This window comes from Balaenoptera acutorostrata, chromosome 6, assembly GCF_949987535.1.
Source record: "Balaenoptera acutorostrata chromosome 6, mBalAcu1.1, whole genome shotgun sequence".
NCBI lineage: Eukaryota > Metazoa > Chordata > Mammalia > Artiodactyla > Balaenopteridae > Balaenoptera > Balaenoptera acutorostrata.
In genome coordinates this window covers 80,962,558-80,979,605 of record NC_080069.1, presented here as the reverse complement: position 1 = coordinate 80,979,605, position 17,048 = coordinate 80,962,558, and the positions used below count along the sequence as shown (strand labels likewise).

Here is a 17,048-nt window from a genome sequence, read left to right as displayed (position 1 = left end):
CTTCACTCTCCTTAATAGTGACATTCCGGAGAGCCAAGTATTTTAAGTGTAACAAATTGCCATTGTAACAGCTGCAATTATGAGTAAATTTGATCTTGAAAGAAGCCAAGGCACTGTAACTCAATAACTTTGTAACAGAGCTATCGTTATAATAAGGATAAAGTACCACCGTGTTTTCCTGGTGCTACATCAGCTTCCTTGAACAGAAGTGGGGGAGAGAGCTAGTCAAGGATGTGCTTCCCCTGGCCCTCCCGGGAGGTTCATTAACCAACTTGTATGCTTGTAAATTCATAAGCAGCATCCAGGTCTACAAACACAAAGACAGATTATTGATGTTCCTTGAGTGTTAAAGTGACTGATGAACCTAACCTGAACAATGATGTACCTATAAAGAAAAATGCATCCCTGGTGGCATTCTCAGAAATCATCTACAAACTCTACATGGGGGGAAAAATATGCCTGTTTCTAGAAAAAAAATTCCAAGTATGTTGCAAAATCACTTGTTTTTCTCTCTTTCCACGTACTGTTTAGCCACACAATTACCAATTATTAACCTATTTAGATGGCCTCATGTTCTTTTATTCCTATTTGAAGTTTATCCATTTAGCACCTTTTGGTGCAGTGCTAAATCCAAAGTTTTCTATAAGACTGTTTCCTTCTTGATTCTTAGCTCAGAGAAGGGAGGGAAGATTCTCATCCCCACAGGACTTTACTGAGGCAAATAAGTCAAATTTCATCTCTACCCTTAATTCTTATAATAATGACAAAACTGCCTAGCCATCTTTTTTCTTTTGCTAAGGTCTGATTATTCTGACTTAAAGTTTCAAAAGTGTGGGGATTTGATAGTTGCTTAATACATTTCTACGGAATAGTGAGTAAATGAAAAAAGCAAGTACTTTGGTTTGCTATCTCCAACTACATTATAAATGCATACACACACACACACACACACACACACACACATGCATGTAAATAAAATGACCAAATTGTTTCTGCTTTCACAGAAAATGCAGGAAGCAAGAAGAGACGAGCAGGTTTCATCCCAGTAGGCACCTGGCAGAAGCTTCTCACATTTGGCACTGGATCGCTGACTAAAACAAAAGCACAATCCTACGGTGAAATTTATCGCCTCATCAGTCTCTCAGCTCACTAAACCCTGCATCAAGCCGACTTACTGTTAGGCAACTTGACCTGGTGTAACCACTGCCACATAGCAACCCAATGAAATATTTATTGGTGGTTGTTACTGCTACGTGGAGCCCTCCCCTCGCCCATATCCTTTTTGCCCGGTCTCACTTTTCTTGCTTCTTCACCATCAAATCTCCCCCCTTGGTGCTCAGAGCATCAGGGTGGATTATACATACTGGCTTCTGAAATGAGACTGGAAAATCAAAATATCTGCTCTGCCGAGGACATAAAAATGCTCCAAACCCACTTGGAAAAAATCACCCATGAGACATTTTAAACTGTGAAATTCAAACAGTAGTTAATGATATTTTTTCAGGTTCCCAAAGTCAAAAGGCAAAATGTCATGTAATGCATACTGACAACTTGGATTTCTGCTGCAAATTTCATAGGAGTGAAATAACTAAACAGTTCTCTACCAAATCGTAAAATTCACACTTCTAGCAACTACTGACTGTGCATTTGTCCTGTGTCTGATAGTGGATTGGGAATTTACAAATAAACACCAAAACCTGGGTCAGGCAAATCCACCTCATAGTAGACTTAAAAACGTATTCCGTTCAGTGTATAGCAGCTTTACTCATAATTGCCAAAACCTGATATGATCCAAATGTCCTTCAACCAGTGACTGGATAAACTGTGGTCTATCCACACAATAGAATACTACTCAGCAATAAAAAGGAACAAACCACTGATACACACAACCTCATACATGAAATGTCAAATGCATTATACTAGGTGAAAGAATCCAGACTCAAAAAGGCTACATACTGTATTATACCATTTATATGACATTCTAGAAAAGGCAAAAATATAGGGACAGAAAACAGATCAGCGGTTGCCAGAAGCTAGGTGTGGAGGAAGGGGATGAGTATAAAGGACCCAGGAGAATTTCTGGTGGTGATGGAACTGATCTATATCTTGATTGTGGTGGTGGTTACATAACTGTCTACATTTATCAAAACTAACAGGGGCTTCCCTGGTGGCGCAGCGGTTAAGAATCCGCCTGCCAATGCAGGGGACACGGGTTCGAGCCCTGGTCCGGGAAGATCCCACATGCTGCGGAGCAACTAAGCCCGTGCGCCACAACTACTGAGCCTGTGCTCTAGAGCCCACGAGCCACAACTACTGAGCCCACGTGCCACAACTACTGAAGCTCGCGTGCCTAGAGCCTGTGCTCCGCAACAAGAGGAGCCACTGCAATGAGAGAAGCCTGCACACCACAATGGAGAGTAGCCCCCACCCGCCGCAACTAGAGAAAGCCCGCGCCCAGCAACCAAGACCCAACACAGCCAAAAATAAATAAATTAAAAAAAAAAAAAAACTAACAGAACTGTACACTGTAAAGGACAAATTTTACTCTATAAATTAGACCTTAATTTTTAAAAATCAACCCTTCAAAATTAATTTATGGTAGGAAAAAATTAAACAGTGATTGTCTCTGGGTGGGGAGACAAGTGACTGGGAAGGGGCTCGGGGGGTGATGGAAACAATCTATATCTTGAAAGGGGTTTAGGCTACACGTGTGCATGCATTTGTCAAATCTCAAAGACTATACATTTAACATTTGTGATTTTCATTGTATGTAAATTTTACATAAAAAAACAGAAAAATATCAACAACATGCATGCTGAAGTATTTGGAGGGGAATGGACTGATGTCTGCAACTTATTTTGAAATACATCAAAAATTAGATGGATAAATGGATGAATAATGATAGACAGATGCACAGATATGTAAATTAAATGAACTAATAGATGAATAAAGATGGATGGGTACATAAATATGTGATAAAGTATGTAAATGTTAATGATGGATTCTAGACAGTAAGTACAGTGGTGGTCACTTTAAATTCTTTAATCTTGCTGTATGTTGAAAATCATAATGAAATGGGGAAAAAACAATTCTAATGAATTAAAATATATACATAACACAATGAGCATTTTAAAGGATTTAATAAAAACATATCCCATTAACTCTTACAAAGCTGTGAGGTATCATTTTTCCCATGACTATCGTATCCTAGTCATGTAACATATCAGATTCAAATTGTAAATTATGCCACAAACACAGAGAGCTGTGCCTGTCACTTCACAGGGTTTGCTCAACTATAAACTTGAATTAGACACACAAGGCTGAACAGAGGCTTTATTTACCACTGATGATAAGAGAAAACTGACCCTTACAGAATGGCTTCCTAATTCCCTACCATTGTATTAACTCATACACAGGACGCTGGAACTGGTGCAAAAGGGGGAAACGCTCTAAATTTTATTCCCAATGATGTTATTCCAATGCCCCCAAGGTTGGAGTTGGAGAATCATGGAATTGGAAAAGGCCAGCTCTCTGTACTAGTGATTCATCGTGTTATCTTCGTTTAGGGCCACACGGGAGTCTTTGCCCTCTCGGGGTAATTCAGCAGTCTCAGGTTCTGTGCCAGGCTGGACTTCTGACCCGGTTCCTATCAGTTAATAACAACTGCTGGTTAGAACTTATGTCTATGGAGTTGGAACTTTCTCCTGTGACGGGGCACTCTTACAATGACACTGCTTTAAAATCTCCAAAATCTACAAATCTGCACACTGTGTTGCTTTTCCTATAATCATACAATCTGAAAGCTGAGAGTTCATCAGAAGGCTGGTAAATAGATGCTTTCATTTCAATGCCCTTGTTGTGGCAGGTCTCAGGTTAGCTACAGCGACCTCTACCCCACCACAGACACACACACACACACACACACCCCTCTGTTACAGAGGTTTAAGGGTCAGGTATACAGAGCTCAGCCTCAGAGAAAATTGGCTTTGTCTCTTGGAATCAAGAAGAACAGTTTATGAAATGTTTTACTAGGGGCTGAAAGAGATTGTCTCTCTACCAAACAACACAGAAGTAATCATCATGGTGGGGGCTGGGGGACTTTACTGGCTGGGTTACAGATATCACTATAAGCTGAAGAACCAATCTTAATGTCCCATCATACATGGACGGTAAAATAAATAGTGGTTACTCCAAGCAGGTTCTTATATAGTGATAATGTTTTCTAGAAACACTTCATGACATAGGGAACATGGGAAATCTCCTGATTTACTGTGGTCATGGGAGACTGGAGTTTTGGTTAGTCTTTACCCTTAGCTGTGCCTTACGGCATTTACATGTACTAAGGTCTCGGTATCAGTGTGTTTTTCCTAACTGTCATCTCAAAATGATTTCCGTATAAGTTAGGGTTGTCAGACATACCAAATAATAACACAGGACACTCAGTTAAATTTGCATTTCAGGTGAAAAACAAATTATTTTAATAAAAGTATGGCCCGTACAATATTTGGGACAAGCTCTTATTAAAAATATATTCTTGGGGCTTCCCTGGTGGTGCAGTGGTTGAGAATCCACCTGCCAATGCAGGGGACACGGGTTCGACCCCTGGTCTGGGAAGATCCCACATGCCGCGGAGCAACTAAGCCCGTGAGCCACAATTGCTGAGCCTGCACGTCTGGAGCTTGTGCTCTGCAACAAGAGAGGCCACGATAGTGAGAGGCCCGCGCACCGCAATGAAGAGTGGCCCCCACTTGCCGCAACTAGAGAAAGCCCTCGCACAGAAACGAAGACCCAACACAGCCATAAATAAATAAATAAATAAAATCACAACTTAAAAAAAAAAAAAGTATATTCTTTTATCTGGCAGCCCTAAATATAAATAAAAACTTGAGATGTGTTAGTGAAAAGCTATTAAAACTGTATTAATTGATGCCTTCAAAAGTCTCAGCTTTCCAGTGATGTTAGAATTGCATTTGGGGATAGAAACTGATGCTGAGAACTGGGTTTTTTGGCTTCAGGCCTGGACTTTAGGCTTACTAGGTGGTAAGCTCCACTGGGAAAAAGCTCTGGGGTCTACCAGTATCTTGTACACAATTAGCTCTCAAAGTTATCCTTGGAGAAAGCAAATGAATGAATGGTTGAATCCAGAGAGCCCTCTAACGCTACCTCATTCCTGGGAGACTTCAGTTTTCCTGGTATTGAGGAATGACCCCATTTCTTTCCCAATCCTCCAAGTAGTCTCCATCTTTGTCATTTTCTCTCCGTGCATAGATGAATTTGAAAAGGGCTTCCTGCTGGTGCAAAGAGTAAGTCTGAAAAGCTTCTCCATATCTTGAGGGACATTATTGGAACATTCTGTCTACAGCAAAGGCTGACCTTGAGCTGGGGCCTAGCAAATTTGCCCTAAGACACAGTCCTGTTCCTCACCTGCTCACTCTGTTTACCTTTTGCCATTTTTTTTGGTGGGAGTGTGGGTCGGGGGGGAATCACAGCCTAAGCTTGAAAACTCAAACCTGAAAACACTTGCTTATCTGTGCCAGTGGATTAAAGAAGAATCTATATTCCACCAACAATTTGCATGAATTGTGTCCACCCTTGATTCTTGGCTTCTTCTATTTCCTACTTCCTACCCACCACCCTCCCAATATATTTCTAATTTCTAATTTCCATGGTAAGCTTTTAAAAATTTGTTCTAGTGTTGTTGTCATTTTAGAAGGTATTCCACTTCTCCAAAAACCACATAAAGTATTAAATTCCTTAGAAGAACTTGTATTAAGTATGTTTTGCTGTTCAGAACTGCCTTCTGGAATTCATGAGCATCAGTAATAATAATTACCATTCTCGTTATCATACTCTTGTATCAGTGAGAGACGTGTACTCTGAAAACAAAGAAGCAATGTTACTTGTTCCTCATTTATCATGTGCATTGCTGAATAGGTAAAGTCTATATCTGTCTCAAGACGAACCAGGTTATTCTCAAGTCTAATTGCAAAATTCACTCTTTCAGGTAGAACAGAGTCCAGGGGAAGAGCTGAAGTGCTAAGAAATATTCTAAGTATTGGGGAGAAAGAGAGAAGGAGGAAGTTTGGAAAGACATTAGAACAGGGAATATGAAAAGGGCACATTTGATGGGCAATGTGGACCAACAGTAAAATCACAAGTGACACTGGTTCAAGATGGTAATTAATGGATCAGAATGAATGTCAGAAAATAGCTCACCTGCTCCATGATTTTATAAGTGAAATAAGCCCAGTGAGGAGTGACCTACTAATAGCAGGTTGAGCTAGTAGCAAAGCTGAGACCGGAATCCAAATATCCCAAGTCCAGCCAATACCTCTTTTATTTTATGAAACAGTTTCTCCAACTGGCTGTCCCCACGTCTGCACTAAAATGAGATAGTACTGTGTATGTCATCGTAAGATGATTTGAGTTCTAAGGGAATTAAGAGAAAGTTACAGCCCCTAGATTTATTACTTCCTCTATCATTTATTTTCCTGTACAAATTAATTTTAAATATTTATTCATTCATTTATTCTTCTATTGATGGTCTTTATGTGCCAGATATTATTCCAGATTGAAGGAATACCACAGTTAATAAGATGGGGCCCCTGCCCCTACTGAGTTTTATCCTGGAAGGGAAAATCCAATAACAATCAAATAAAGAAACAATATGGTTTTGGATTCAGATACATTATCAAAGAGGAAATTAACATGTTAAAGCTAGACAGAAGCTGGGTAGATGAGATTAAGGGTGTACTTTAGCAAGGATGACTGTCGAAGGTCCTTCAAAGGAGGTGACATTTGCTTTGATATGTGAAGGGTGAGAAGATATCCATCATGCAAAGACCAAAGGAAATACGTTCCAGGCAAAGGGAAAGAGTTTGATGTTTATAAAAAGAGGTCAATGTAGCTGAGAGTGATAAGCAAAAAGGAGGCATTTCAAAGCCTAGCTCAGGGAGGTAAGAAGGGGCCAGATCATGATGGTCCTTAAAGATCATTAAGAAAAAATTGGATTTTATTCCAAAGTCCACGGAAAGTCTTTGAAAGACCTGATCTTTGTATGTCTTAAGAAGCTTACTCTCTGTGGAGAATGACTACAGAAGAACAAGACTGGAAGTAGAGGCAACTGCTGTAGTCCAAGTCAAAGACAATGGTGGGATTAACCAGGCTGGTGGCAGTGCAGGAGAGGAAAGCCCACAGGTTCACAGCTTTAAGATAAATTTTAGCAGGGGAGCCAGCAGGATCTCTTAATGGTTCCATGAGGGGAAATGAGGAAAAGGGAGAGAATCAAGAATAGATTGCTTTATTTTTGGCTTGGGCAACTAGATAAATTATGGTACCGTTTACTGGGAAGGAAAAGGTTTGAGCACCATGGTGATGGGTAGAAATTAAAAGCATCGTATATGTCATATTATGGCTTAGATGCTTACTAGACATCTAATTGGAGATGTCAGGTAGGTGAGAGAAGAAGATATAAATTAGAAGCAGGGACACCGGCATACAGGGGAGCGCTGGGCTCTCCAAAATTTATAGGTGAGGTGGAGGAGTACCATCCACAGAGACAGAAGGTGCAGGAGAGGCAAGGAGGAAACTGGGAGATGTGGTCTCAAGAAACTGAAAGAGTCATTTTTCAGGAAGGAGCAAATGATCAACCACTATATTCAGTGAAAGATAGAGTCAGATGAGAACAGAGATGAACTCACCAGATTTGAAATATCAAATATCATTGTTGATATCAACAAAAGCAGTTTCAGTATAAACAGTTTTTTAAAAGTCATACAATGTGGAAAGGTAACTATTAAGAGTTATTTTTATGTGTTTGTGTTTCCTTCCAAACCTACGCTACATATAACTACACAAAAATACACACAGGTCTTTTTGTTTGTTTGTTTTTAAATGTAAAACATAAATAGGAACGCATTTTATATGTTCTTTTTATTACTGCTTTTTGTTACTTTACATATTATTTTGGAGATCTTTCCTTATCAGTATGTATAGATTTATAACATCATTTTAATGGTGAACTTACTATTTTGTTATAAGAATTTAACCTATGCTTTTGATCCTTTCTTATGTACAAATCATTATACCATATTATACCATGTACTTCCCTGAGTATGTGCATGAACAATGATGAGGAGAGAAAATCGATGGACAGAGCAGTTAAGCGCTCACCCCACAGAGATCCGAGCATGAACAAAGACCCAAAGGTTCTTTCTGTTGTACCATATTGCCTCCTTTTATGTTGTAAGAATTGATTGACATTTGGTAGAACTGAGCACAGAAACAAAACTCACAAGCACTTTTTAACAAATCATGCCTTTTCAATGGTGATGTTTTAATTGGATCTCTTATTTACTCTTGCATTCATTAAAGTAAATACGTAAATCAGTATGATTTCTCTTCAAAGCCAAACAATTAAAATGGCTTTGGGTTTTGTTGTTGTTGCTGGCTTTTGTTTGTTTTTGCTGTTTTCGCTTATTCCCTAGGACTACTTACTTATTATATCCTAACTTGCCCAAGAGTTCAACAGAACCTGTGGCTCTAAAGTTCCCTTCTTAAGACCTGTTACAGACTGAATGTTTGTGTTCCCGCAAAATTCACACGTTGAAACCTAATACTCAATGTGGTGGCATTTAGCGGTGGGGCCTTTGGGAGGTGATTAGGTCACAAGGGTGGAGTGACCTAATGGTCACCTATAAATGGGATTAGTGCCATTATAAAAGAGACCCCAGAGAGCTCCCTTGCCTCTTCCGCCAGGTGAGATTACAGTGAGAAGACGACTGTCTATGAACCAGGAAGTGGGCTCTCACCAGACACCGAATCTGCCAGCACCTTGATCTTGGACTTCGCAGCCTCTAGGACTAGAAGAAATACATTTCTGTTGTTTATAAGCCACCTAGTCTATGATATTCTGTCATAAGCAACCTGAACTAAGACCAGACCTAACTAGAAATTCAGAATGTTGTCATTACCCTACATTTTCTAGATCTAGCACTGGTTGCTTTAGAATCTGACACCTTAGAAATACTACATAAACTAAGACAATAATAAAGATTTTACATTTGTACCTTTCCTTCACGTGGCTAAAGTGGCAAAATCCATAATCTACCCTTCCCCCGCCCTATCTAATTCTTCTTCCTATTTTTACATGGTCATCACTTTATTTGCTGTTTATTCTTTTCTTTGACTTATCCTATTTCCTCCAGGCTTCATTTCCTGTTGAGACTGTTGTCAGTGGAAAACTGGGGAAAAGCACAAGAGGAGCTAGAATGAGCTCCCCCCAACCCCCCGTCCTCACCGGCAGCAGCCTCTGCTTCAGAACGTGAGTGCTCTGAGCCAATTATTTATACCTAAAAGATCTTTGCATTTCACTTTGGACACTAAGACACAGAGAAAAATCATACTAGAGCCACTCAGCAGAGCGTGACTGACAGATTGAAACCAGTGTTCAGGTGAGGGCAAGACCGAGGCCAAGTTATGAAGGTGCTAACACCTACCTTTCACGCCTGCCCTGCTTTTTCCTGATGCAGCCCATCTCAGGGGGTCACAAACTGGGGTGCCCCTCGGATGCATTTTCCTTGGCCCACACGAATATGTTTAAACTTCTGAATTATTGGCCAACATTTAAAATTGGGAAATGTCCTGTAAAAGTGCAGACTTGCCGGTTCTTCTCAACTGGCAACCATGAGCCAGCTTGCACACATGATGCCGCAGGGCTGCGGCAGCTCCCTTACACACAGCAAGGGCTCTACACTCTATCCTATGCCCAGGGATTTTCCGTCTGGCCCATCTTACTCATTCTTCTTATCTGCACTCCACTGTGGGCGTGTGCGTTTATAACCTTTCAAAATGAAATGCTGTGAAGTGCTCTCTAATAAAGATTTGGCCACTTTTCCTAAGTAGCTAAAAAAATTGGGGTTATGACCCAAACTTTCCCATCAGGTAACCCAGCAGTGTACAATCTGACTCTCTGGTTTCTGATCATCCAGACATCTGGGAGACCTGAAAACAAGACAGAAAAGAAGGGAAGGCGGAGAACTCGGTGGCATCTGTACCCACATACTCCTTCCGTCTCTCCTACACTCCTAGCCATCCTGCCATTATACCTGTATCACAGGTTGCAAACTTATGGCTGAAACGCTTCTCCCAGGAGTCTACACGTTCTAGTGGGGTTTTCAAAGGCACAGGAATGCTATCAAAAGGCAAAGACAGGAATCTGCCATAGCGGTTGCACTTCATAACTGGTGAAAGGTAGTTAAAGAGGGTCACCCGGAACAAGACAGCCCCCCAACATGCCCCTTGACCACCGCATCCACGTCCTCTCCGCTCATCATCACACCCAAGCCCACGCTGCTTCCAGAAGAATTCAGGGCATTCTCAAGCTATCTGGTAACTGCTTTCATTCACTGGTGAGATGCTGAGAAGCAAATGTGTAACAGTCACGGTTATGACACAGGCTAAGAACACACAGCCTCGGGTTCCTGCCCCAGAGAACACAGCCCCTCTCGTTCCACCTCAACACACCTGGGATCTGCGCACATGGCCGCCGAGCACAAGCCCAGGAATGTTGTTATAAAACTGCACTTCACAGAAGAAAGTCAAACCATGAAGTTATTATCACAGTTAAAACCAAAGAGCAGAAAATTGAACTGCCAGAGAAAACAGTCCACGGGAGCACCAGCTGGAATGAGGGCAGGTGGGGTGAGAGGAAGTGAAGCAGCGGCCAGAACAGGAAGCACTTGTACTCGGGGTGGAATGAATTTTGAAGCCGCACCAGGACACCAGGAATCTTGTCAGTGGAAAGGCATGGCTGCGATTCGCACGTGGGAGCCAGGCAGACACTCCTGAGCATCTGTTTCTAGCGGAATAACCGATCTTTACCTCCAAAGATCCCCGGGCAGGTCAGCTGCATGCAAACAGCTTATAAATGGTTTGTCTCAGAGTTAAAAAAAAAAAAAAGAGTTAACTAATGTGCTGGTTGTCTCCACAGAAAAATGACATATCAATCCTCAGTGAAGATAAATTGATTCTGAAATTATAAAGTGAATCCCTGGGGAAGTGAGGTTTGACTGATAAGAAGTAGATTTGTACAGCTTTTCGGGAACATGACCATTAGGTACAGTGAAGTACTCCTGCACCCTTACTTTACTCCATCACATCGTCTTCACCCTTGAGGCAAAAAGAGAAACTCCAGTCACCTGAAAATCAAATTCTGGACACAATAGGTACCAACAGGGATTAGTCAGGAACTTGAACTTCCCTTTCTTGTTTCACAGGTTTGATTCTATCTGATCTTGCTAATTACCTCCAATTACTTCATTTCCACCTTCCTGTCCTTTTCCTACAGCCCTTTAGCTGTCACTGTACAGTGGTCGCGTGCCCTGCTCTAAAATTCTCTTTAGAGGAAATGGCTTACATATAAATGTAACAAATGAGCAGTCTCTCTGTGAGCTAAAGCCTTGAACTTAATTCTGGGCCACATTGACAGAGGGACAATTGCTGCTCCAGGAGACTAAGAGAGGGGCTCCAAATATTTAAAGAGCTGTTATGTGTAAGTCTGGAAGGTAGAAGTAGATCCAATCAATGGATAGAAGTTACAGACAAGCAAATTTTAGCTCAGCATGTTAAATCTCTTTAATTATAGCAATGTTTGCCTTGTCCAGTACTGAGCTCTCTGTCATTGGGCATGTTTAACAGATCTGAAAATAATCCTTTTAGGAGTATGACAGAGGGTATGTTAGCATTGGATAGGAAGGAGAGAAGTCTAATTCTAAGGAGCCTATGATTCTGCAATAAATAATACTATATCAATAGTTTTTCCATATTTGAGATACACAGCCATACACATCCACGCGATGAGGCGGGTTGATAAGTTGAACTTTAGGAAAAAACATGGCAGGAGAGTTGCTCATCCCTGAGCCCAGAGCAGAAGGTAATTCTATCCTAGATTTAGATAAAAATTGATCTTTAAATATATTTGAAGACAGAAAAAAGGACTGGAAAAGATAAGAGATTAAAAGGCCAGAATCTTCAAGATAAAACCTCATGGGCAAGGGTAGAAGTTGGGCTCGTATATCAAACTACACATGAATAGGACATAGGGGCTAACTGAAGGACAGTTTATGTTCTTTATTTTTGAAAGCCTACTCTAATGGAAAATGTAGGCTTCTGATTTTTCTGTTCTGGGTAAGAAGAACGAAAGAAAAGTATCTCCTCCACCCCTGCCCATGTCTGCATGGGCAGTTAAAGAGCTGTAAAGAACTTTTATTCCAAAGAGCTCCTGTAGATACCGCCCTCTGACCAAAATGCCACAGGGCTGGCAAAGATTTCTAAGCAGATTAATGAGAGGCTTCTGAAAACGTTAATTCAAGACTGCTGTTTCTCAAATTTAACCTAGGTCTCTTGGAGAGAAGTTGGTGAGTCAAGAACATTGTAAGACTCACCCTTCTAACTGCTGTAATATTGTACCAACACTTTTTGCCAAACTGTGTTATTATTGTGTCGTGATGCTGTCTTAGAAGTCTGCGGATCCCTGTCATTTAAAAGCTAATCATAACATACTGTTAACATATGGGAATCCAGTCTATTCTTGTTCTCCGGGCTCATGTGCCCCAACTGACCACAGCATTTTCTTAGCACCAGGAGGGTTGCTCTTACAATGTTGCTACTTTTTGCATTTCCTTCTTTAGAACCCTCTAAGTAAAAACAATAGCAGGGGGAAGAAGGAGCCATGCAATTTACTCCAGCAAGTAAAAGCCAGGATCTGTTGAGTGTGTGTATTCCCTGCAATTCACCCATGTGTGTTTTCCCTTTCTGGAGAAGATGAGGAACAAAAATAACTTCACGCATCACCAATGTTTTCCACCAAGCCATTTCACATGGTCCCGTCCCCCTAATCACAAATGTGCCTCCACTCTGGCACACAAATCACCCACCACACACACACCCCCAAGATTAAAGAAAAGGAGACCTGCCTAAGGAAGCAAGTTGTGTGGATACTTTATACTCCCCATGAGATCTGCTGGGAGGGAAAAATAAAAAGTCAGCCTGTAGAAATTTACATAGTCTCAAAGTCTTTCCCCACAAAACGCTTATTAATTAGGTGGGGGAAAATCGTATTTTAAAATAAAGAAACTGGCAGACACCAGGTTTCATCAAGTGACCAAAGTCAAATCATCAGCAATGAAACATGTCAATGTCATGTGCCTCCCGATCTGACACACCGGGAAGGACACAGCACTTCTCTGGTGTTCTTGCCAAACCTGCAGCTAATCATGAAGAAACAGACAAATGCAACTTGAGAGATTCTACAAAATAAGTGGCCAGTACTCTGCAAAAAAATTCTAGATCATGAAAGAAAAGAAAAGGAAAGGAAAGAGGAAGGGGAAGGGGAAGGGGAAAGGGAAGGGGAAGGGGGAGGGGAGGGGAGGGAAGGGGAAGGGGAGGGGAAGGGGAGGGGAAGGGAGGGGAGGGGAGGGGAGGGAAGAAAATGAAAGTATGACAGAGTATACCAAGGGGATTCGGGAAATATGACAACTGATGTGATCCTGGCCCAGAAAAGAGACAACTGGCAATATCTGAATAAAATCTGTAGATTAGATTATAATATTGAATCAATGTTAATATCCAGATTTTACCAAAATGTTAACCACTGTACTCCCAGTTATATAACAGAACGTCCTTGGTTTTGGTAAATACACAGTGAAGTATTTAGAGTTAAAGGGGCATCATATCTGCAATTCGCAGCCAAATTTTCAAAAAGAAACTTATATACATAGCTATGTGTGCATGTGTATAGAGAGAAGAGAGAGAAAATGACCAAGTAAGTTTGACGAGATGTAAAATGTAAACATTAACATTTGGGGAATCTGGGAAGTGAACATAGGAACTCCTCATAACGTTTTTGCAACTTCTCTGTAAATAACGTTTGTTGCTTTTTTTTTTTAAATTAAAAAGGAAACTTAACCTAAGTGGGCCTGAGCTTTTCGAGGAGGGAGCTGGAGAAGGAAGAGGAATGTAATAGACCCCCATCTCCTTTGCTCTTCCATCCCCAACACTGAGAAGCATTGTAACGTCTTGTGTTTCCCCGAAAGCTACTGTGGGAGGCTACAGAGAGCTCCCTGAGGGCACCACCCTATCCGCAAATCCCCAGAGCCTAACACAGGGCCTGGCATATATTAGACGCTCAAGAAATGGCCAATGGAAGGAATGATCGGACTTTAAGAAATAGCTGAAAGAAACTGCAGGCAATCCCCAATCTGCAAAGTTGGTAGAACGGTGGCCCTTCTGTATAAACAGCTGGGCAGCAATGAGGTGCAGGTGGCACCAGAATGAGGAGTGAGGAGCAAGGTGCAGTCCTATCCTAGGGTGTTCTTTATACGGAGGAGGAAGAGGAACTAAGCATGTACCCTGGGGCTGGCCTGAACTGGCTCTGTTCCTCTGGGCTGGGTGGGGAAGGACAAACATGCCAGGCACTACGTGTCCCAGCATCTGAGGTCTCCACTGGGTCCTGCATGAGCTATTTGATGCACTGAGATAAGAAGAATGGAAGACCAAGCTTCCGTTCTCAACCAAGAGAACGTTAAGGCTTGAAATAGCTCTGTATTCAATTCTGTTCTTACCTCCCAAACCATTTAGTACTCGGTTTTTCAAATTCACATGGACTATGCACGTGAGGTCTGAAATTAAAATCATTTAAATGACCAAAGTTCAAGAAAGCTTGGAAAAAGGTAACAGATGAAAAACGTGACTTTGCTTCGAAAACTTCGCTAATTCAAGAACATCCTAACAGATTGCTTTTCCAGTAACATTTAATTCTGAATAGAGATAAAGGGAAAATATATATATAATCCACAGGCTGCCGGAGTGTTAAGTATCAGGGGATGTTCCTATAATCCACAGAAAATTGGGCCCTACAACAAATGTGCTTTTTCTAACCACCAAGATACAATTTCACAGTCATGAATACTGTGTGATAATATTCCAGACAAAAATTAAACAAGGAGAACTGTGGCACATAACCGAGGACAGGACTCCAAATGGCCAATCTGATTTGCATATTAATTCAAATAGGGACCTTTTTGCTTTAATAAGGGATATCATTTTCGAGGAATCTCTAGGAGAGATTGCCATGCTCACTGGTAGAGACTTGTTGACCAATTTATTTGAAAATGAGCTCATATGATAAACCCAAACCATAATGAGGAAAAGACAACCCTTCCTGATCAGTAAATAACAAACAGTGAATCCACAGAGGAACCAGGGCCGGCTGGTACTGCTGCCCTCTCTCCCTCTTTACTCGTCACATCTGGGAGGCCAAGCAGTTCTCTGCCAGAGTCAATCCCTTCCTCCAGCGTAATAAGGACAGAGAGTTAACTCATCCTCAGAGTTTTAGTTGCCAGTTATTAGTCTGTTTGTCCCCAACACCCTCCAGCCTCCTATCTCCCATTTCAAAGCTGCCCTGCCTCACCAAAATGGATTGGGAGAATCTAGACATGACATATCTTCTGCTAGGTTCTCCTAGAAGTATGCTTTCTGTACAACCCAAAAGGATTGGGGTCAAGACAATGTGTAAGAAAGATCCCTGTTGAGCTTCCAAGAGGAGCACAGCCAGCTTCTGTTCCTTCTGTGCTCAGAATCCCTCCTGTCTCAGACATGGTCTAGTCCCTGGGCCACCAGTGGCATGGCTCTATTAATGCGCATTGAAACTACAAGGATTCGTAGTGACCTGAGGCCTGACCTAAGGGTTCTGGAAGAGACCCCTCTACAGAGCTCAGATAGAACCTCAGATCTGTATGCAAATAGGCAGATGGTATGGTCGTCTTAAGACTTCAGTACTTCTGAATCCATCCCTATCTGTCCCCACATACACTCCTTCTCATTTCTCCATGACAACTCCTACTTCTGATACCCCTGGGCTGTTCTACAACTGGGATGATAAGGGCACTTCGATAAAAATTCAAGCCATTGCCTATTTTTGGTCTCAAGAGGAAGCAAAGATATTGGACCAAAGGATAGTATGACAGCTCTTGAAATTTAAGCTTTCATGCTGGTCACCAGTTCCTAGTGTGATGTTACCAATGAAAAATGCAGAAGCTCTGCCTCTTGGTCCCCACCCAACTGGTTCTTCTTACCTTTGGTTCCATTGAAATGAAACTGTGCGTTCCTCTGCTTGAGAGAACTGACCTTTTAATCGTCCTGCTGTGATAGAAGTGGTAGTAATCCTTCAGGGCCCCGATCTGCAAAGGCAGGAGGGAAAGAATATAAGAGAGTTAACGTATGAAAAGTCTTCTGTTTTCCTGGTTTTTCATTAAAATAAGAACACAAAAGCAAAAAAAAAGAAAAGGTCCATAAATTATGTAGTTGCTGGCCATGCTTAAATGTTACTTGAACCTTGGTGATCACTTTTCAAAAGAAGGACATGTGATATGAAATGGAGTGTCCTTGAGGCTGTGACCATGGAACTAAAGATTATAATGGGGCAGCTTGGGCTCTCCATATCTCCCTTTTAATGTTTAATTTATATGCAGCATTTTAAGTAATTCTATATCAATCTATATCCAAATGTATGAAAGAAAAAAAAAATCAAATAGCTATCTGGTTATAAAAACACATCGCATTTTGTTTGCTCTGAGAAATGTACAATGAAAGACCTTGTTAGATTATTTATATCATTAATTTGAAACAAGTCCTAAGCAATTGATCATCTGCAAAGAAAACACTACTTAGTTTGTTTCCTGATTTCAGTAGACAATATAAATACATAGCTCTTATTCATGTGTTGCAAAACTAAAAGTGTAATGAATGGCAATTTCTAAAACAAAACAAAGATCACACGTCCTACCTATCAGCTAAGCTTCCTGTGTGAAAATAGTTCAATCGACTTTATCTTAACCATTTCTTTAACAAATTAGTTTTCTCATTTATGTACCCCTTTCTTTAGTTAAAAACAGGTCTGTTTAGGATAGCTGTAAAAATAAATCCCTGTCCATTCTAAGAAAACAAACTAACACAATTCCAACCATCATATTCTTTCAGCAGATTGTAAA

The 17,048-nt window shown here is 41.1% G+C and overlaps 1 protein-coding gene across 9 annotated transcripts in view; it reads right to left on the bottom strand.

Moving 5' to 3' along the window:
• The window catches only part of PCSK5 (proprotein convertase subtilisin/kexin type 5), a 475,211-nt gene that overhangs the window by 421,653 nt on the left and 36,510 nt on the right, over positions 1-17,048 (bottom strand). For 8 of the 9 annotated variants that reach the window (XM_057548456.1, XM_057548455.1, XM_057548453.1 and 5 more), the window contains exon 2: positions 16,134-16,238. In XM_057548456.1, coding sequence (XP_057404439.1) covers positions 16,134-16,238 — 105 coding nt within the window. The remainder of the gene's footprint in view (positions 1-16,133; positions 16,239-17,048) is intronic. The other variant, XM_057548451.1, reaches the window with a different exon arrangement.